The sequence below is a fragment of the Solea senegalensis genome, linkage group LG20 (assembly GCF_019176455.1).
Source record: "Solea senegalensis isolate Sse05_10M linkage group LG20, IFAPA_SoseM_1, whole genome shotgun sequence".
In the NCBI taxonomy this organism is placed as follows: Eukaryota; Metazoa; Chordata; class Actinopteri; order Pleuronectiformes; family Soleidae; genus Solea; species Solea senegalensis.
In genome coordinates, this window is record NC_058039.1 from 17973410 (window position 1) to 17996505 (window position 23096).

The window sequence follows — 23096 nt, forward strand, 5'->3', positions numbered from 1 at the left end:
TGCAATCATTCTCTATGATGTTACTGAGATGATCAATGATGGAACCTCTGGAGTTTCTTTGTTTTTCTCGTTTGGGTAGGTGTGAACGCGCAACCAAACTCTGGTCCGCCTAAGACATAGGTCTTGGTTCACTTCGTAGGAACCAAATGCAGGAAGCGGACTGCAAACGTAGGGCATTGTGGGTAAACACAAGCAGAACATACATGCTTGCAGAACGACGCCTGACATCTGAACACGAAGGCATCATCAGCGTGCCAGGTTCTCATGCATACAGTGCACTTAGTGTATCTGGTGTCTGGCTCCTTGGGCTCTAGTGAGGGAACCTTGAAAGGTGCCAAGTTTGTGTCTCATCCCTAATTATGGCTGTTTATATTGTACGCCAGGCCTGGTTCGACGAATATGTGAGTTATTACGCGCAAAGTTAGCTGAAGATTCAAGTTTCCCCTCACAGAGGTGAAAGGAAGGCAGAATTGTGTCATTTGTTCACTCCTGCGTGGCTTAGATTTGGTTGCAAACTGAAAAGAAATGCATTTACAAATCTGGCCCTCATTAAAACAAAGGTTTGGACACCCCTGTTTTAGCATCATTGATAAATAGTTCCATAATAACACTGTAGCACCATTCAATTCAATACAAGGTCCAGTAGCTTAGAGATCACACGCAACATAAACAGTATGATGAAAAAAGAAATGAAAGAATAAAATGGACAATAATACTAAAAGAATCAAACAATTACGAGATAATACTATTAATAAAATAACTATAGCAGTGCAAATTGAGTGAAAACCAGAGAGAGGGAGATCTGAAAGACACCTTCTCGTCCCCATCCGTGACCAATCACAGGACAGTTCACAACAAGAGGGCGCTCTAACACTCTTGTTCTCTTACGAGTGACTACACTGCAAAGAAACCTAAAAAAGAGTGGCATTAACGTACATTTCATTGACTGTCTGTCAATGTGTTACGTTCACATGCACCTTTTCTTAACACTGTAGCTCAGAGGACCGTTCAGCACGTTCTTCTTTAGACAGTGTGGTCCCAGTGTGATATCTGTGAGAGTCACATCCATTCTGCTGCTGCTGCTGCTGCTGCTGCTGCTGTTTTTCTTTGGATTAATACTTAAAAATAACTATGACTTTTACGTTTGACATTTCCTGGATAAAAATGACAGAACACAAATGCTTGGCGGCCTCCTTCCTGAGGACTCCAGCAGCCGGGTTTGGCCCAGCCCACCGCCTGGAACCGGGAACCGCTGCTGTAAACCAACATCATTTTCCAGAAACCTGTCAACATCAGCAGCAGCAGCCATGTCAGGTGTTGATGAAAATAGAGCAGCCTGTCATGGTGTCAAAGCCGCCTCGTGATGGATGGATACATTAGCTTGGTCTTTGGCGGGATTTTAGCGTCATGTTTCAGTCTATTTAAAGAGCAAAAAGAATCCCACAGTCTTGGGAGATCAAAGAGGGAACGAGCAGCTTTCTGTCCAAACAAGGCGCGACGTGACACTCGCCTCACAATGAACCGCTGTGAACTAAACGATAAACGATATTTTTCTTTCAAAAGGTTTGGCAACTGTTTCAGGAAATATCTCAAAACGCTGTAGCACATACGCCAGGACTGTGAGTCGTACTGTAACTATACGGTTATTTCCATAATCGATTCCTTCACATGTCAGAAAACATTACAAATGTTGGTCAGTGTTCGTCGAACCTGGAAATGACGATGTTCTCAAATGTCTTGTTTTGATTCCGTTTTTAATGATTTCTTTGTTATTCAGAGCAAAGACATGAAGAAAATATTCACATTTAAGAAGCTGAAACGATCACAAATCTCGTTTTAATCATGAAAAAAGATTCACAATAGCTTCCAAGTAGTTGACGATGAATTGAGTAATCTATTAACCGAGTCATTGTTGTAAAAATGGCTGTTTACGTTTCTTGACGTGTTCATATTTAGCGACTTTACAAAGTGAAAATATAGGTTTTGTATTTTTGTAAGACACGACATGTAAATAATGTCCAAACACAAGACAATGAATGAATGAATGAATGAATGAGGGAGAGAGAGCTGGGAATATGACTGCATCATTCTGCTTACCGTACCGTCTTTGTTGTCCACACGTTTTCATGTCTCCGTGTGGACGGGGCCCTAAATGAGATGTAAAATCAGCCGCGTACATGAAGCGTGAGGACGTGACGGGCTGTTGTGTCCACCACTCACTTTACCTGTCTGCAGATTAAAGCAGTAAAGCTGCTGTCTCACTGATCTCTGCGCGTCTCTCTCTCTCGCTGAACGACAGCTGTGCTGCTCTTTGAATGTGATCTCGCAATTTGATAAATGTTACGCAGGAAGCATGACAGGTGTGACATTTTCTCCCAACATCTCCTGTCTGTCTGTCTGTCTGTCTGTCTGTCTGTCTGTCTGTCTTTCCACTCCACACACACTGAATCCGCCCTTGCTTCTTTTCTCCTTTTGTTTCATTAATAAATAACCAGAGTTGTGCTTCCAGACTCTGCCTGGCTGCCACATCTGCAGACACTGGTGGGTTGTTTTTTTTATTCCCACATTGCACTGCAACATCTAGTGAGTCTTCCATGGCAACCAATCCAAAAGTAAGATTCATCCACTTAATATAGCTGGCCTAGTTTGTCTCCCTCAGCCCCCACAGAGCACACTGCCATCCGTGGTGATGCCTGGGCCCCAGTGCTGCTGACTGCATGGCACCAACACAGTCTGAGAGTTTGGTGAAGCCTTGACGAGACCTACATACGAGAGAGAGCTGACATTTTAATATAGACTCTTAAAATAGCACCACCTGTAAAGAACCGGTGCTTTAATAATAAGAGAACTGAAGTGTTAGGGAAAATGAGACCGCAGGATACGAACGTATAAAAGCCTCTCCAGCACTTTGACGAAAAGACACGGCCTCGTCTCCCTCGTCGTAGCTTATTTTTAAGTTTGGAGTCTTTTCCGTTTCTCCTCTTTTGAATCTCTACATAGTTGTTTGGGTCTTTTGTCATTTTGCATCTTGTAGTTGTGAGTCTTTTTGTGTGTCTACTGTAACTTTCAGTTTTCTCATCACTACTCAAAGAACAGAGGTAGAAAAAGCACTCAGAGACCTCAAACCCTCCCAATCTTCCCAAAGTAACGACGCGATGAGCAAATTGCTAAAGCTGCAGTCTAATCTAACTGCACCGCATTGTTCCATCACGACCTTGTTCTGCTGTCGGGAGAGTCTCCTCCAGCACATCCTAAACATTCTCAGCGAGGTCAAGGTCTGGACTCTGTGGTGGCCGATCCACCGTCGTCTCTCAATCCTCTCTGGTCAACTGCCGACTTGTGTTTATCTTTAACTGATTGCTATCCATGGTGTGTCATCTGTGTGCCAGTCTCACATCTACTGTATGCTGTGTAACCTCCTGAGTGCACAGACCTCTGATTATAGAAGACATCCCTACTCTGGCCCTCTCCTATCCCCCCCGGGGAGATCAAGGACACACAGGGTCAGCTCACTCCCCTTTAAGCACCTTTGAGTCCCGCAGATTATTGTGGGTGTTGATGCAGCAGCAGCAGCAGCATCAGCAGCAGCAGCAGCAGCAGCAGCAGCAGAGCTGGGGGAGGCTGATTGTCACCGTCTTCACAGTCAACAGCATGTGATGTTCCTCCGATGGCGTGAAAGATCCAGCGATCCAGTTTTCCGCCATATCGGGCCCACAGCAGCGTCTCCACATTATCATTTTTAACACGTCCTCCCCCGCAGCATATATAACTCCTCCCCTCCCCCCCCCAAACACCCCCACATCTGAAAAAGACAGGATGGCCTGGCCTCCCGTCTCATCTCCCACGTCATGTGACCGTCCGCGGTGACTGCGCGGCGGCGGGCAGAGGCGAGCAACAGCCGACAGGGAACATCACAGATGACTGATACACGGAGCTCTGCTCGGATTCAACACTTTGCTTTTATTGATCATTGCAGGGTAACATTTTCTCTCTCTTCCACCTCGTGTGGCGCCACTTGACAGTTCATCAATTGAAACAAAAGGAGACAGATTCCATACCATCATTTGTCTTTCATTAAATTACCAGAGACAAAGAAAATCATTATTTTCAGACATAAAAGCAGATAAAAAAATGAATTGTTTTGGTTATGGCCCATTCCCTAATATGTAATGTTCTGTGCTGTAAGCTGGCAGCTTTTCCAATAAGCGAAATGAAGCCGCTGCCTTGGCTAATGTTGCCTCTGAGCAGAGACATTTGTTCTCCACACACAAAAAGTGGAGTTTCGACCTCTAAATGTAACTCGGCGGAGAATCAAATCAACACAGTAGATGGGAGGGCAAGTTTGGTAATGTCAGTCTTCACCCTCTGTCCCTCTCTCACACTCTCAAACACCGCGTGTTTGGCGGGAACATGCGAGTACATGCAAATGTGTTGCCATCAGCGCATTAGCATGTGATATCCTCGGGGGCCGCGCGGTGCCAAGATGTGGCCGCGGTCGACTCGCCCATCGCCAGATAGTGATCGGCGCTCGCGGCAATAAGGCACTCAGACTTGAATACTTAGTCTTCCTGAACGCAGCTCGCCTCACTCTGAACAGTTGTGTTTCACAGTTCACCGAGTTACTGGAAATTAAAAACAATTTCACAGCTTACTATAACAGGAGTGCTCATTTTATGGCGAGTTAGGCTGTAACAATTACATTTGTGATCTGTGGAAACTGTGTGTATTCAATGTTAGAAAAATAATTGCACAATGATAACGCACAGTAATTCAATATCAACATGATACGTAGTCATCGTACAAAAAAAACAACAACAAAAAAGCAGAGCTGTTTTTCAGTCTATGGTCGTTCTGAACGTCTTCGCTGACCGGCTGCAGCCTCCTCCTCTTCCTCCTCTCACTAAATCAGCCGCCCTCTGTGGGTCAACTGGCAGACGGCCACCACAACCCTGGCTCCCCGCCCCCCCCCCCGCCGCCCCGCCAAGCACAGAAATGGGCATCGGGCCACTACTTTTTCCAAAGAGTGCCCCGAGAGAGTCGTTCCGACCACCTCCGTGTTGTGAGCTGTTCCCGTGCATGTCCTCACTGCAGGAGAGAGAAAAGAGCACAGACACTGACGTGAGCGTGAAGTCACTCAACCCTCCTGAGCTTTACTGCCATTTCATCATAAATTATGAATTATAAAAAACTAAACATGAACTTATCCGACTAATGCAGCTTCAGAGAGGGAGTGCTTAGCAAAAACAAAGCGCCCACTATAAACTCCTTGTTTTAATCTGATTTGTAAGCAGTGGCTGCAATAATTGATTAAAAGGTCATTTTCCAGCAGCAGCAGCAGCAGCAGCAGTTCTTCAGACTGTGGCTACACAACGTTTTTAACAAGTGAGACTTCATTACTGGCAAGACGGATGATTATGGGTTGGTGTGTTAATTTTTCAATCAACAGCTGACGCGGTCAGACGTCTGAATTTGAGTGTTTTTGCAGCTTAATTAAAAACCAGTGCATTCACAATTCTTCCTTCCTGATTTCTGCAGATTTGTTCACATTAGATTTCAAACTGTCTTTTGTCACCGTGGAACACTTCCATGTTTAACACCAGCCTCCTCTGTGGCCGAGCGCCTGTGCACGTTACTTTCGGGGCGATTTTTTTTGGACACCGAGATGACGGCGACTCGATTTTCCCCCCTGAAAGAAGTGCCACACACGTGGGTACGCCATCATCGTTACCATAGCAACACATGCCGATTGCTTGGTTATGTCTGGAATCACCAATTCCCTAACCCAAGTGACAGTGTGCAGAAGTCTGCGAGAAAGAAAACAAAAAAGAAATGAGACAGAAATCCATTTGGCCTGCAGTGGGAACGCAGTCTTTGTTGCCAGACTACGTCTCATTTAGAATTTAAGGTTTCTCTTAACGTCTGGAAGTACGGCAGCATACGTCGTTTATTATTTATTTTAGAGGAATAAAAACCAGCTTTAACAAAAACCACAATTGTGATGCGTTACTGTCACAAAGAAAAAAAGGATTTTCTAACATTTCTGTGTGTTTGAACACAATCCCTAAACAACCGAGTGACCTTTCTCTCAAAAGAATAACCTGAGATGGTTCCACTGACCAGCATCAACTCCAGCACTACTTTCCAAGCCTTCATTTAACGTTGTAATGCCTTCCAGACACACAGAGGACATCATGAGAAATCCCTCTGACACCTCTTTCCCTCTCATTGGTTCCGTTCTGGAGAATCTCCAGAGTCCTCTCACTGCTGCTGCTGCTGCTGTTTTCTTTCTTTCCGTCAGAGAGAGAGAGAGAGCGAACCTTGAGCCTACAGATCCTCATTAGTCACTTTCTCTCTGAGACCGCGCTGACACCGGCGATGCTTTCTCCCTCCCTCAGAATCGCTGAAGGCTAGTGTGTGACCACACACACACACACACACACACACACCGTCAAAAGCAGAGCGACTTAAACAGGAGCTGGGCAATCGTCAGGATCAACCAACCTTTAAAATGCTGTGAATGTCATGAAAGTGCTGCTGCTGCTGCTGCACACTCAGACTTACAGGCTGAAAAAGGACAGTGCTGGTGGTTTTGAACGATGGACACAGAGAGGAATGTGTCTGCAAGAGAGACTGAATACTTTCCTTCCTTCCTGAATTCAGCACTCACATTACTAGAGATATTGGAAAACAAATGCATGAAAGGTTATCTAAAATTTAAATCTAGCACTTTATGGACGGTTTGACATTTGGAGGAAAGCACTTTTTCACTTTCTTGACGAGTTTAGATGAGAGGATGAATGCTATTCTTGTGTCAGTAGAGTGAAATAAGCTGTTCTAGTCTGGTGTTGTTGCACACAGTCGCTTTTTCCTCGTTTGGATAAATGCGGTAAAAACGTCACTTGTCTCTGGGAGTGAATGGAGCAGAGTTATCATTATAGAATTATTATCAGTATTAATAACTGGGCCTGAAATGAACTCCCGCAAGACCAGCCCCCACCCCCCTATGTACAAGTGTTCATGAATGCACCGTTTGCGATTCAGTAAAAATAAAAAGGCTCTGCTGCTACAAAAGCAATGAAGCTTTTAACAAATATAAAGCACTTGGATTGATTGATTCTACACTTTTCACAAAAGTTTCCCATTTATGCAAGTGGATTTTCTTCTCAGACAAACATGAATGGACACTAATGGCTGCCTGGGAGGGAGAAATCAATCTAAAAAGCTGTGCGGAGAGTGATAATGGGGGGGAGGGAAAGAAAGGAATATGGAGTGTGTAGTTAATGCGTGTGTATGGGCAAGCAAAGTCCAACGGCGTGGACCTGTAAAATGGAGGACGGTGCAGCGGAGAACCAACCTGAGGTGTATTTGTATGGTCTCACTCGGGCAGACTGTCAGTCTCTGGGCACTCAGTGACCGATAGCTGTGCCTGAAGGAAGGACAAACCCCAAATCAATATCGTGTCTAAGAACACTGGGAGAAACTTGAGACAGGTATCATGCAAAGTCTACAGGAGAAGATCTGCTCATGCAACTCAAGCTTTTTGGATAACGTCGTACAGGCACGACCTTTGAAATATTAACAGTAAGCAAATGAAAAAAGTAACAGCAGCTCTCAACTTTACAGACGATCTGGACATCGATTTGGCTCTCGTTCATTTTAGCAAGAGTTACGTTAACACTAGTCTAATGTATTTTGTTAGTACACAGAACAGTTATTTTGATACATGAAATCCACGACTGTGTGATATTGGAAGTTACGTTTTTCTTACTTTTGAGTCGATTCTTTTTTTTGTTGTTGTTGTTGTTGTTGCCATGACTGTGGTGAGACTTTTAAGAAACTACGCGGTTACCAGCAAGTTTATGTCAATGGATAAACACACGTTAACGAAATTACACATTTAGGGTTAGGTTACCTTTACGGTGGAGTTCTCTAGGTTATAACCGTCCTCTCCATTGCACTGCCATTACTCTGCACTAAAGTAGCCGCCGCGCCGGCGTCATTCGTGACAATGAAGCCTAGACCTGAATGGTGGTTTGAACTCAAGTTAATTTTCAGATGCTATAAAAGCAAATTCTCATTAACGATTACGACCACAGGTAAGAGGATTGAAAAAGTCTTATACATACCCAGGCATTCAATGCTTTAGAACTCTATACACATTAGGAAGCTATCCAGGTTATTTTAGAGGTCTTACCTCTGGGTCCTTTTTAAAAAGTATAGAAAGAGAGAGAGAGAATAAGTTGTGCTCTTTTGATAATCAGTCAAGACATCATTTAGTAGGGTTAAAGTCGTCAGGCGTCAATACATTCATTTAGATTTAAAATGCGTTTTGAATGAGAAACAAAAGGAAAACACCTGCATCTGACTGCTGAAGGTTGTTTAAAAAAGGCCATTTCAGAATTTTACTAGGACAGGAAACAAATAAAGCAAGTTAAGTTTCATAAAAAACAAACTAAGCTTTATTGACAAACTGCTGCAAAACATCTTTTGGACAGATTTAGTAACCTATTTAGGCAAGCTTACACATGTAGCATAATGCATTTTATGGAGAGGGTACAGATAAACAGTTAGTTTTAAAATATGTACAAGAGTTAGGATTGAGCTGCAGGATCCCTTCTCTGTAGAAAGAGAAGACCCATGTGGAGATTTTTGTCCCAATCCTTTCTTTGAGTACTTTGTGCATGCAGTTTATAGAGTCAGATCACAAAATGAAGACCTGAACTGTGTTTTTAGCATAACAGGAGGCCAGCTCTCGGCTGTGTTCTTATTAAAACAAACATTTTTGTCTTCAGAATCGTAAAATTAACGTCTTTTTTAACATGTATAACAAATTGAGGATATGAGGACAGTCCATCTCAACAGTGTCTATTAGGGCTATATTTCAAAACTCTACGTACAATGACAAATATTGCTGACTAATCCTAAATGGACAATGTTTTAGAACTATTTAAAAACAAACCATCATTCAAAAATGAATTGTAATAATTCCATTAACATTGATTCTTTAACCTTCACTTAATTTAACAGTTGTTTGATTTTTTTTAAAAGTCTATATTACATGATTGAAAGTTTTAAAAGGTCTTTTATTTAGCTATATTAAAAAGAATTTTGAAATGTAGCCTAAATGGGAATCTGCAACTGACCCTCGACAGATTCTTTGTATTTATAAACAATTATAATGGACTCCTTAGACAAGTGGGTGTGAGCCACCGACTCCACTAGAAATGATTATTCCAAAACAGTTAAAAAAATTAACGGTCAACAATGCAAAAAAAGCCAGAGGGGGGGTAAAAAAGAGTCAGAGAGAAAAATACAGCAACATAAAATAAAAAAATTTAAATGAAAAGGAACAAAAAGGGTCACCAACTTCTCTTTTTAACTCGTCTAAAAGCCGCTTTGGTTGGTTGAATGGATGGGTGGGTGTGACAAAGTAGTAGTGGTGGTGGTGGTGTGGTGGTGGGGAGGGAGTTAGCGGCCAAATCACAAAAACCAGTTCCAATTTTCAGTTCCCAATTTGCTCTCTCGTATAAAGTCCGGCGTAGGAAAAGACCAAACCAAAGACAAAACGGACAATTACTTTTGTCGGGCTGCTTAAAGCAAGAGCTGCCATGGTAGACAGGCGGTAGTCAGGGCGACACGTTAAGGGTGGCGAGTCCGCTTCAGTACTGTCGGTATGGGTGATCCCGGTAAGTCGTCTTGGCCCCTCTGGAGGTGGGAGGGGCTTTTCCTGGACCTAGTTGCTGGGTCCCATTCCAGTCGTCCTGGCCTGCAGAGGACACAGACACAAACAAAAACAACACAGGCTTCAAAACACAGACACCCCGACAAGCTCTGCGCTGATGGCGTTTAAGAGTAAAACAGAGCCCTTACCATACGACTCGTACGAGTCTGTGGTCTCTCCGTGTCCATAGTCATAGTATTCTGGCTCTCTGGTCAAAGACGGGGAGAAGAAGAAAAAAAAAATCACTTTTATTATTTGAAAAACCGCCAAGTAACTGCTGATCTTAACATTTGCTAAGAGGAAAATTGGCTTCAAGATTAAAGCTATCGCTCTCCAGCACTGAACACCTGAGTTCTGGCTGCTTCTCTGTCAAATACCAGAGTGCAGAGAGGTGGAAAAGTGTTTCCACTTCTTCTCAGTCAATCTAGCAACTAAGAGGGAACTAAAAAAAAAACCGTTAAAGACGTCTGGTTGACTCACGCCTGCGGCTGACTGTAATAGTTGTCGTACGACTCGTAGGACGTGTCTGTGTAGCTCTCGTCGTAGCCCTGAAGAGGGAAGGAAACAGAGAAACAGAGAAACAGAGTCAGATTTGAGGAGGGACTTGTCTGTAAATCATGAATGTCAAGATGTCCCCAAAGTGCTTCCATAGCACTAAAGCAAACTGATGTTGGATGAGCAGTTCAAAGCTAAGTGGGTGCCCAAAACAATGAATGACTTCCCCACTTACATATTCATCGTAGTTCTCAGAGGCTGCAGTGGAGGAGTGCTGGTGTGGTGGGGGCGCCATCCTCTGGGGAGGTCCGGCAGCTGGAGGCCTGGCACGCGGTGCCACAGCTCCTCTGGCAGGTGCTGCAGGGGGCCCTCCTCGACCTCCCGGGCCACCCCTCACTGGGCCGCCTCTGGCTGGGCCACCTCGGGTCACGCCTCCCCTCACAGCACCTCCACGAGGAGGCATTCCTCTTCCCCTAAAGACGAGAGCAGCGGTCATTACTCTAATCTGTAGTTGTGAAATCTGTTAACGAATGCGTTAGCGTCCTATTTAAGTAACGCGTTTATTATTGAGCGAGTAGAAGCTAAGGTGCTTAAAGTGAAGTCATGACAGTGAAAGCACTGATTGTTGTCAGGAAGAGAAAACACATAATTACATAACCTTTATTTTCTCCATCTCTGACGCAGAAACACAATACTAGATGTGCTGCCAGCGTAAACCTTTGACTTATTGTTATTTAATGCGTTTGCTCGAATGTTCATCAAGACAGAAAAACAACAGAAAAATCAATAAGCTACAAAAACGTGCACCGTTGACAAATGTGGCCTGTTGTTTCCAGTCATATCCAGTTTCAGAGGCTAACTTTTACCATTTAGAATAACGGCAACAACATTTTCAGGCTGAGAAATGTAGGTTAGGGAGTAAAGCTTTTAAGCCGTTAGAATCAGGGAGCCTGAGGTCTTAATGGTATCAGGGAAAACCTTTGCACTGTGCCTTTTCAAAAACAAGCCAATAAGACCACTTTACATCAGACAGCTGTCTTATAACACTAAGCTTATAGGCAACATAGAATATGAAGTGTATATGAAGGCATCTTCTGATATACACAATTACAGAAAAGCCATTCTAACTGTCCTTCTAATCTTACTCAGCATTTTCATTGAAACAGATCTAGATCTTTTTATTACTTCACCGACCCAGCCACTGTTATACAAGAATATCTGTGTGTGTGTGTGTGTGCGCGTCTCCTCACCTGTGCGCTCCAGCAGGAGGGATTCCACGGCCCCTGCCCGGCATGCCCCCGCGACCTCGGGCTCCGTGCTCCTGGCCTCCGTTCAGGTAGCTCATCTCCATGAACTGCTCTTGGCAGATGTCATCCATCATATCCTAAACACATGCACACAATAAGAGGACAAGTTAAAAACCAAGAGCACATTACACAGGAGAAGTGAAAAGCGAGGGAGGAAAAGTGTGCGGGAACGAGTGGAGCACAATCACAGAGATGCTCAGCTTTCCCCTAATGGTTAACAGAGCGAGTGGAAGAAAAAGTCTCAGCGCCAGTGAGTCAGAGTGTGAGAGGGGAGGGAGGGGTCATGAATGTGGGAGGCTGGAAACCATCCATCCACGCTCGCCGTCTCCATGTGCCTCCTCTCCATCATGCACAAAATGTAAATCACTTCTGCCTGCACTTCCTGACAGGTCTGCATCAGAGGTTGCTTCTTTATTCCGTCTACAAAACACTAAGTGAGGGTGGGTGAGCGAGTGCGGCCGTCTGTGCTGAGCAGCACAAACTGCCGCCTTTCTGTGAACCCAGTCACAAGAGCGACACTGTGACCCAATCAATACTCTTATATAAATGAGTCTCTGGACTGGAATCGTGACATTGCACTGACAATGTTGAGAAAGGAGCGGGGAGGGGGGAACACTAGACCATGCTGCGCACAACATGGCTTTCAATTCTTTTCAATGGAGCAAAAAGCAGAAGAAAAACATCTGACTGATTACAAATTCGTCTCAGACCAAGACGAGCGCGACTGCACTTGCATTTAACAAACCACTGAGGTGACATGTCTTTATCCAATGAGGTATTTAGATTAATGAGGTTTCTTACATTCTCAAAAGATATATTTTCTTTTTCGCAAGTGTTGAAAAATAACAAGCTATGCAAATCACTGACACAGAAGCAAGCCCCCTGCTTTCTGCATTTACATTAGCAGACAAAAAAGGGATGAGGAGGAATTGTCAAAGATGACTGGAATACCTGAGAAGTACAGATGATGCATAAAACATTTCCTCAGCAAATCATGTCCACCCATTTTCTCAGAGATTTATTCATCAACATATTTCCCATTCTCAGATGAAGGACTTCCAGTCTGACAGATTACTTTTTACATAACATGGCAAAAACCAGCATTCACTCTGACTCTCATCCAACTTATTATTCCTTCTGAAAAGGACCCTCCACACTAATTAAAAACTGTGAGGCATCTCAAAAAACCCCTGGGCAGGAGCCATTGTTCCAGCACTACGGTTTCTTACAGCTGGATTTGACAGCAGACGGCGCTGGCCCACGCTTAAGAATCTCTCGGCATAAAACCAATAAAGCCCACATATCTGTCTGGGAGCTGTGCATCTCCGGAGCGACTCCTGTCACTCCCTGAAGAACGAACATCATACTGCGAAGACACAGTGAGGGACGGACTTGCGGACGAGCCATATCAAAGGGTGACCCCGCCGACACTGTGAAAGCAAACCCAATTCATCCTCTTCCGACGATTGCTTTACGTGTCAGGAGAGAGCTGAGATGACAGCGACCGACGCGTGGTTGCTCGCCTATTCTGAAACGGACATCCTCAGTTATGCCACCACTCAACCCTTTTCTGGACGAGTATTCCATCTGTGCACTGACTTTTAGACAAAAAAAGTGTGTGTACAACTGAAACAATTACTCCATAATAGACTGATAGAGCAGCAGAGATTCAATTTAATAATGTAGTCAATTGGCGGGGGAGAAAACCTCCAAGGTACTTGAAAACATTAACATAGCACTGCATCAATTAAACCATTTTACATATCAAACAATAAATTAGAGAATCAACAGATTAATTGAAAAATAATCATTGGCTTGTTCGAGTTGCATTAAGCTGGCACCTCATCAGTAAGCTGCACAATACAAATGTCATTAGAACGTTAGTCAAAGCACTGTTTTGTCTGTCAACTCTTCAAGACATTGCTTTAGCCTTTCATAATTTCCCTTAAATGTCTGCTAAATAATTAATTGAATTAGTTGGGGGGGCGGGTTGGTAGTTACATTTCAAGGGAAGGAAGCAAACAGACAAACAAACAAGCCAACAGCAAAGGCAAACTCACGGGAAACAGGAACTTCTTGACTTCCTCCATGGCGTGTGCCATGCGCAGGTAAGCCTCGGGAACGGGGGCAAACACCTCAATGAATACATGCAGGTCCATGGACAAGTGGGCGTACTTGGGCTCGCCGCCTTTCCTCAACCCCTCCTCCTGGGAAAAAAAAAAAAAAAGAGTCAAAGACAGCACAGCTACCACCTCAAAAAGGGGCATTGATGTGTTAACTCCATTGTTTATAGTGTAATGTGAACAGGCAGGGAACAAGTTCTGTGTAAGATCCTGCGGGTTCCTGAAACAGATGTATGGACACAGCTGCCCTTGGCTTTACATTAAGTCCTGCCAGTTGACATTATCTGGGCTCATTGCCTGCTGCCCCCCTAAAGTATAGACCAGATGCCTTATGGCTTCAAGTACTCTCTCACAGGCGTTTAGCACTGTATTTGTGTGTGTGTGTGTGTGTGTGTGTGTGTGTGTGTGTGTGTGTGTGTATCGTACCTTGGTTTTGTCTCTCATGGATCCTTTGCCCAGCACAGAGATCTTGGCTCCGGTCTCTTCTTGTAGCCGTTTGATTGTGTTACCCTGAGGTCCCAAAATCTTCCCCACAAAATTGAACTAATAACAAAGCAAAGCAGAAAAAAAAAACACCGGCGTTACAATCAAAAAGGGGCGAGACGAGTTTAATGCAGAGAAAGTGAAGGAGCGATCGCTGGCGGAGAAGAGGGCCTGTTGTGCACACCACAGCCCGTAAGAAGTAGATTTACCAAGGAAGGTCGATAGGAGCCCTTGAGGGCTGTGATACCGCCGGTTACCATTTGCTACAATTATCCAAGCACTGAGCCAGAACCAGCCTGTGATCAAAAGCAGCAATCTGTATCTCCTCAATCTTTCAACAGTGTGATTACTGTGTATATGATGTGTCCTCTACAATTAGATGTCACTGCCAAACGCATTAACGGAATTCCTGCTGGAGCTGTAAAAGGAGCCTTCTATAGTCGGAGAAGAACACTCTCGTTAGCTTTGTTATTCCTGACGCACAAATTAAACTCAAGTCTGGAGCTCAGACAGTTGTGTCAATACTCGTATTGATCTGGGGGTTGCAGCTATAGATTTGACTCTTTTTAGAAAAAAGTGTGGTTGTTCAATTTGTGTTAACATGAAAAAATAAAAATGAACCTAAAAGTTATTCGACTATGGATCTATTCTGACCATTGTGATATTAACATTTTGATCCTTAAGACATGCTAGTATCTGTTGTAATTATGCTCTGGGGCTTTAAGATCAAGGTTGAGAGGAGTCATTTGGGGCTCTCGAGTAACCCTGTGGCTTTTTATAATTGAAACTTGGCTGAAGGATAAATTTAATAAAGAGGAGTTCACACTGACAACAGGACAGAGGAGGAACGAAAGAAAAAAAGAAAAAATCAGAATATCAGAGGCAAAGTCAGCTCACCTTCGGGTACTGTTTGACAGGTATGAGCACCCGCTCCTTAAGTTTGATGTTCTTTGTTGTGAAAAGGTCCAGGTATGCTTCTGCCTCCTTTTTAGTCTCGCCTTTCTGGATTCTATCAATTTCTAGAAGGGGAGAGGAATCGTTTCAGGCAAGGCAATCTCACAGGAACCACAGAGCATATCGTTGGCATAATTACCAGGTGGATTTATGTTTAACCAAATACGTGGTGAAAACAGTAAGATGTTGGTGTATAAATAGGCTGAAATGTTAAATTCTAGTAACACATCTTCACTTTTTAAGCCTGAGTTTTCCTGTTTATGAAATTATTTCAAACAACAATCCAACAAATCAACAATAACCGAAGAACTACCAATCAATATTGCTTTCAGAAGAATGAAATGCGATTGGTTTCATTTGGCTTTTATTGGGCAACATAGTTAATAAGAGTGGAAATGTTCACATTAATAATCCAATAACTGTTTGCTACAAGCATATACCAGTAACAGCTTTGACAATACAAAGCTTTTGTATGTTTTTTTCCCTATTTTGTTTTAAGACATTTGAGGAGATCATCTAGTATCTGAAGACCTGGAGGACATTTTCCAATTGTGTGACCATTCATACTCTAGCATTTATATTCCAATTAATTCACTTTTGGACATAGCTGCTGGCACTACACAACCACCATCCATCAACCCTTCCTCCCAGGCACACAGCACCATCTCAGACCGCCTCCTCTCTCCTGATCATGACAACTCATGAGCCTGCTGTGTGCAAACACGTCAGCCACACCACAGTCTACCAGCTGCAGACTTGAGAGAAGAGGGGTGGCTCTGACTGGATGCATTAAGGAGGGGAATCCACAATGAACACAACACATGCACACCTTTTGCGTGTCATTCCAACGCTGAGGTTCAGAGACGAGGCAAAGATATCGCATATCCTGCCAAAAAGAGGCCAGCTGAATCTTCAGCAGGTGTCTGAGGTTCTTACACGGGAAGCAGCTTTGCAGAGAGAAACTCAAAACAACCAGAGGAAGGACATTTGGGCTCGACAACTGTCATGACACAATGCCATTATCAATCTGCAAAGGCAAATTAAAACACTGACATCAGGTCGCCTGCCTCGAGGTCTTATTTTCTTTATTGGAATGAGTTACTTTAACTCAGTTGCAACTTCTGTAGTAAAGAAAATGATGTTGATGGCATCTCATGCATCAGTGCTCCAGCATGTTTTAAATCCATTACCCAGTGAATAGTGAACTGAAGATTGACTTAGAATGAAAGTAATTCAAATTGTAAATCACAATATCTAACACTCTCTGCTGTAAAAACTAATACATATTCACTACACTGAGAGTGCTTCAGTTTTACACTTTGATGCCCTAATGTTTTGCCATGTGCTTTCTCAAACATCACATGTTACGTCGTGTTTTCTGAACATTTACATTAACAAATGTACATAAAATGGTTGGATAAAAGCACATTTTAGCAGCTAACTTGACGACCACACAAAATAACGAGCACCAAACGCTCCAGCACAACTATAATTCTGTCATATCTTGACTTCAGCAGCAAAATCTCTCTCCCGGTCGAGACCCCCCAACACTCAACGGGATCTGGAAGTTTCCATGACTCGCGACCGGTTCTCGGCTGGCGGGTCGCGCGACGCCGCTGCCTGCCGGATACAACCGGATAAAAACATTTTTTTTCCAACCGCTAAACTGGAGGACTCACTCACTGAGTCCGTGAACTCAACACGAGTGTCCGGAGAGACAACAGAGACACGCCGCAGCTGTGAGGGGGAGCGGAAATTAGCGTGAAGAGCATATTTGAAAGTGCGTACTCCAACGGCGCAAGTCTGCCGTTTCAGACGTTAGTTGAACGTCTCTCTCACACACACACACACACACACACACATCTGTACTTAGTGAAACAGTGAAAGCTCGAACTGTGAATGAGCTTGTCCACGTCCCGGCTCCGCACACGCGTGGCGCTCTCAACACACATACCCCACTGTAGGGTGAGGATAAACACACACACACACACACAACACCGCACACCGCACTACTTTACCTGCGTTCAAAAGTTTCATGGCGTGCGTGAACGACAAGTCCAGACTGTCCTTTTCCGCCAGCAGCTCAGGGAGGTATTTGTCGTCGTTCTCCATTTTGAGTTTAGAGAGGGAGGGGGGGTCAGTTTCGGTGCAACAAAATAAGAGGCAAAAGCCCAAGAATAAAAGAAAAGAAGTAGTCCAGTTATGTAACTAACAAATGCGGCGTATCCTCTTCGCAGACTGCGTTTCGCATGTGGCAACCGGGCGTTTGTGCACCAGGAAAAAATATGCGTCCGCTACTTTGCGGGCTCGTGGTCTCTCTGCGTGTCTGTTTCTCTCTCTCTCTCCGCGCCTCTGCTGGCTCCGTGCTCGCAGCTGTGCTGTGCTGGATGAAATGGGAGAACAAAAAGACGGAGAACACTGATCCCAGTCAAGTCGGACGGAAGTGAGCTCACACGGTCTGACGCCGCCTACTGTGTGGACGTGCACCGCCTCCACTGGAGATGATAACCCCCACTACAGTGAGTTATATGATGATAACTGGTGGTGTGTGTGTGTACATATATATGTATATATATATATATTTATGTATATATATATATATATTTATTTATATATATGTATATATATATATATATATATATATATATGTATATATGTTCTAACTTCTTTGTGGTCATTTTTGAGGGGGTCAAAGTGCATAAAACGGTTGAAACTGCTTGAAGAGGTCAGGTCTGCCTATAATAAGATATTGGGGTCCCGTTGCTCCAGGGCTCTATATAGCGCCTCCTAAGGTGAAAACTGAGGCAAAATTTAATTCCACCGAATGTCCTGATACTTGTTGTCCTGATCTGTGGCTTTCCTGTCATTAACGTGCATAGAAATGCTTGAAACTTGGCATGGAGGTCAGGTCTGGTCATTATTATTAGTATTATTATTATTATTATTTTTCACAAGCTTACCGAGGCACATCTAGGGTCAGCTTTAACCAGCTTTATTATACTTTGTTGTTGAACTGAGTTGTTGCAATTAGCCATGGCTTTTAATTTGAAAATGAGACTGTTAAATCATATATATTTGGGGCATGCCCAGAAGGCTTAACAGTATAGATAGATAGATAGATAGATAGATAGATGTCCTTTACTGTCATGAGTGCTAAATTGTCATGTCCAGATTTTGTGGATAGAGTAATGGTGGATGATGACACATCTTTTTTAATTTGTTTCAATGGTTTTTAGCTCCTGACTATGAAGTTGAGGGCCATTTTTGTCATTCCAGGCTCTCTACTGCCACTTAGTGGCTGTGTGAATCATAACAAAAGCAGGGCCACACTCACTCTCTCACTGATGCCTGAGAGTCAGGAGGAAGAAGCCTATTCTCGGGCTCATCATCCTCTCCACAAATATTGATCCATAAACACTTACGTGTGAGTGAAAAGAACGTTTTGCATCGCCGACTTCTCGGTGATGGATTTCTCTGATGCAGATGGTGGTGCCTTAATGAACCTGTCATGTCACCGAGTGGAGCACACGGGGGTCAGAGGTCAGAGCCGGCCTAATGCATACAAAGCAAGAGAGTTTCATAAGCATATACAGTATAGCCGTGTGTGTGTGTGTGTATGTTATGTGCACGCGGATGAGGAAACAGCAAAAAACTGCAGATCATTTGTCAGTCTGCTGCTGCCAGAGTGAAAACTATTACGATTGACCGCAGGTGTACCGAGGCGTGCATCTGCTCAAAACAAATGAAGGCAAAAATTGTCTGTAATAAACACTTATGGGAGGCCGAAGACCCACTCTAACTATCAGCATTCAGCATGATCTATCTCTGACCATTACAATGTTATTAGTGTCGGGGGTTGCAAGGTTGTCCTGACTCTGCTTGTCATTGACAGAATGGATAGCCTGTGAGCTGAATTTCAATTGGCTCATAAAAGGAAGAGTTACTTCTCTTGGCAGGTGGAGGGGTTCCAATCCAATAGCTCACACTCTTGCCGTCTGCTTGTGTGGACTTCCCCTGTCCCCTAACATACACAGCCACCGGCTGGGGGTAAACAGGGGGCAGATGGAAGCGGGGTAAACAGTGGGCTTAGGCTTATGTGAGCATCTGCAATTCAAGATCTCTGCATCTGACTATTTGTCATGCCCAAAAGATTCCCCCAAAATGGCAAGGAGTTGGTGTTAACCCCAGAGATTAATCGGTGTGAAAGCAGAGAAGCCTGTAAAACAGCATTAAGAGGAAAACGGAACTCTGAAACTCCACTAAAATTCAAACAAATTGAACTGTTATTGGCTCCTTACAGCAGTTTTCACAGAATGTATGTTTTTTTTTAGAAAGTGCACTATAACAAGACAATAAGTCTGCAACGATGATGGTGGCGTTTTCCTCTTGTTCATGCAGTAGATGCCACAGTACCTAAAGTGTAACTAAACCCCTAAATTACATGTTATTTGTTGATCCAGGTGTAAATCTAAAAAAATAGTAGTTTAGTTTAAAGTATTGAATTTATGCACATGCACGAACGAAGGTGTATCTACTGCCTCTCTTGTCAAACGTCATTGGCTATTTTAGTCCATGCTTGCATCACTGGTTCACTCTTACATCACTCTCTTGTCTAATCTTTTTTAAAAATACACAGGGGCTGTTGCTCTGTCGTCTTTCTCTCTTTACCATGTTGTGTGAGCAGCATCTCGTTAGACTTAGCTTAAACTTCAGTATCAGAGAACATTTTATGGTGACGTTGCATCTGAATATCCCTCACTTCACCCTTCCCTTCCGATTGTGTTGTTGATGTAGCCTTCAGACTCTAAAGATGTTTACTTTGTCCGTTATGGGCTATTGGACACGACGAATAAGGGAGGGAAACACAGCTTTGGGTCAAATAGAAAGTACATTTATTTTATAAACTAACAGTAAATAAGGCATGTACTGTATGCTGAGTAATGTGCCGAGTGACCAAACCATTCATAATCAGTGCCGTCAGGCTGAGAGAGAGAGAGAAACAAGAGAAGGACATGTCTTATGGGTTGGAGAACACCTGGGCCCAGGTGTTTCCAATTATTTCCAATCAACCAAAACGTCTTGGCTCCACCCTCTAGGTCTCGTCATATGGTCCAAAATGGTAGCCTCTGTAGAGCTGATACAGCTCAACTGATATAAATATAAACGTATAATTATTTTACTCCGCATGCCTTATCTGAGGACCGTCAATGTCTGCACAAAATGTAATGGCATTTATTTTTTGGAGAAATGTTACCAGTAGAGCTTATCGTCTAATTGTTGTGATAATTTAACGTGGACGTGCGCAGTGAAAGTGACATTTCCACACCACACTGAACAATATTTGACTGCTCATACAAATATTGCAACAACTGTGGAGGCAAAAATACTAATTTCAAATGAACTCTGCAGGGTATTCCTATCACATCATGTTGTATATCATTTGTATAGCAATCTTTAACAGAATAATATGAAAGTGGTGGGTAGAAATAAAGAGGAGGAGGTATTTGAAAGTGAAACACTATAGTTTACACATTTTCAGTGGAGGGTTGTCCTGTTCTTGGGTGGTTTAGAGAGAGAGAGAGGCTGCGTTCAGTCGGAGGGTCACGCTTAGTTTAGCATTGCTACAAGGCCAAGGAAACCTTTTTTTCCCCCATGAACGCTTTCAGAACTGTCACACCTGCTTAGGTTTGTAACGCCGCCTTACGAGCACACAAACACACACACACTTCTTCCCCCTCTTCCTTCACTCATGCACTCGCCGTCCCTCATCACCCACTCCACTCTGAAAACATTTACCTTTCATCCCATGCCCCAGATGTTCTCCCTATAATCGTCAACGGTGCACGTTTGATTATTTTGGATAGCGATCAATTGCTTGGATTTCGACGAACCCTCAGTCTACAGTACATGTGAACCGAAAAAAGTAAAGACTTTGCATTTACAGGATCTCACAACATGCCCGAGTTCTGGGAAAAGCCATTAGTGAGGGCACTTATGTATTCTGCTGGTACTGCAAAAATAGGAGGGAAAAAAATGGCACGGACCCAACTACTAAAGTCTTTAGTTTACCTTCGTACCAAAGTGGAGGAAAAAAAAATAAAATAAAAAAAACACTGAAGGCCAATAAATAAGCAATATGACAGCGGGTTGTGTTATTTTTTCGAATAATTGGGGGGAATCATTTATGTTCCTCTGTAATAGTGTAAGAAAATGTGAGAATATTTTATGCTGCAGCAACTCTCTCCCCGTTAAAGTAATGCTTGTTGAAATGAGGACCCATTATTTTACTCTTTTGGTGATTTATCTTCAGAAATATAGACCAGAGTATAGTGAGAATATTGTAAGTACATTTAGTTCCAAGTATACACTTGGAAAAGAGTTTCAACATGTAGGTGAAATGAGCTATCATCCACTTTCTCAGCTCTTTGAGCTGATACCTCTCTGTGGCGTGGGGTTCCTCCAGGTTTGGAATTGGGCCCATTTTCTGTTGTAGAGAAAGTCCAGTTTTAGTCAGACTAACAACACCAATTTGGTTTTCTTCATGTCACGTAAACACGTTAGTTCGAGTAAAATCCAGCAAGTCTTTGTCGGACTAACATACCTGGATAATGCAATTCATAGTTGTTTCATTCATACGTTTAGTCGGACTTCTGCGCATGCCCCAAAATTTCCTCCCTGGTCTTTGACCCAGACTTAGAAGGAGACAACATGTGAACTGCAGTACTGTTGCCAGTGGCGTCTTCCTTTAAGACAACACTTATGGACGGTGGGGTCTTAATCGGACTAAGGCCTTAGCTCGATTAAACTGTTGCATGTAAACGTGCTGAATGAAGTTGTACCAGATAAAATCCAGTCTCAATATGTTTAAAAAATAATATGTACAGCAGCAACTTTTATCGTTTAATCCAAATGAGAACATTGCAGGGATGTTGGTCGGCTGCTAGATTGTCCAAAAAATAAAAGTTACACCTGGTGTTCATGTTCATACAAGTAACACAACTGTCCCAAACAAAAAACACAAGTGACACATAACAGACATTTCTGCTCTTTCACTTACAATTTTCATACATACAAACCCAATGGTCAATTTTTACACATCTCCTCCCCGTCTCGGCGTCTGTAAGTTGGCAGCGTGCGGCTTTAAGTGCAGGTTTTCAGGCACACACAGTGACAGATTGATGTCATGTAATGTGCGAAAACATGTTTGTACATGCTTTCGCACATTACATGACACAAGCTTGTTCAGCAGCAGACTCGATATGATCTGACACGGACACGTCCTTGTGGAGACTGTATGTTATAATATCTGTAGCCGAGTGCTTTTATTCTTTCTTATTATATATATATATAATGAACTTTATGTTTGTATGATTAGTGTCATTTGTGCTGAAAATATAAGAAGGGAGACGTCTGAGCGCGGGATGCAGAGTAACGACCAAATCAGTTTACTAATGCTCAAGGATTTCATCCTTTATTTTCTATCAGTGCAGTTATTCCCTCTCTCTTTCGCTCTCTCGTGTGTGTGTGGACACTTGGGTGTGATTTATGTAGAACATGCTTTACACTTAGGGGCCTTCCCTCTCTCCTTCACACTTTCATTACACCCAAATGAAAAGCCAATAAGGCCTTTATAGACACATATTTATCATCGCATCATGCCCCGTGGCTCGTTAGGTTTTTATATTCAGCGTTGCCCCCGGAGACATCGCTCAGGTGACAGTTTGCATTCAACCCTGGTCCTATGTCTTCAGTAAACAAACAATAAAGAGGCTGAGGGAGATATTTATGCTCTCAGACTGCAATGCTGTGCCTAATATAGACTTGAAGCTTTTATTGTGTTGCGGAGACATTTTAAATGGACTATACAAGTCTCCATCTCCTTGTATGGACACGGTTATTAATGGTGCAGGGTTTTGTGGTAGTTACTTTTTTTTACATCTTGTAATGGCAGAATACATAAGGTTACTTCTGAGTACATTTTGTTTGTTTTTTGAATCTCACTGTTTAGTTTGT

General features: G+C 43.2%; 1 protein-coding gene across 2 annotated transcripts; it reads right to left on the reverse strand.

Annotated features, from left to right (window-relative positions):
- Positions 1-3940: 3940 nt before the first annotated feature.
- Positions 3941-17247, reverse strand: khdrbs1b (KH domain containing, RNA binding, signal transduction associated 1b). Of its 2 annotated transcripts, XR_006362442.1 has the most exons (11): positions 17102-17247; positions 15027-15148; positions 14073-14189; positions 13584-13730; positions 11467-11600; positions 10452-10689; positions 10202-10269; positions 9871-9929; positions 9578-9766; positions 7355-7426; positions 3941-5085 (listed from the first exon to the last, which is right to left on the reverse strand). XR_006362442.1 is itself a non-coding variant. In XM_044052703.1 (9 exons), the coding sequence occupies exons 1-9, from the start codon at positions 17193-17195 to the stop codon at positions 9660-9662; spliced, it is 1086 nt and encodes a 361-aa protein (XP_043908638.1). In that variant the 5' UTR covers positions 17196-17247; the 3' UTR covers positions 8437-9659. The 2 variants fall into 2 exon arrangements, 1 of the variants encoding a protein (XP_043908638.1); XM_044052703.1 differs by lacking the exons at positions 3941-5085; positions 7355-7426 and having other exon boundaries at positions 8437-9766.
- Positions 17248-23096: the final 5849 nt, after the last annotated feature.

What these genes read in the sequence shown, in the direction of transcription:
- khdrbs1b (XM_044052703.1), bottom strand. Translation starts at nt 17,195, where the DNA reads ATGGAGAACGACGACAAATACCTCCCTGAGCTGCTGGCGGAAAAGGAC. An exon ending in CCATGAGAGACAAAACCAAG is followed by an intron (nt 13,731 to 14,072) that starts GTACGATACACA and finishes TTTTTTTCCCAG; the next exon opens with GAGGAGGGGTTGAGGAAAGG. An exon ending in TATTACAGTCAGCCGCAGGC is followed by an intron (nt 9,930 to 10,201) that starts GTGAGTCAACCA and finishes GTCTTTGACCAG; the next exon opens with AGAGCCAGAATACTATGACT.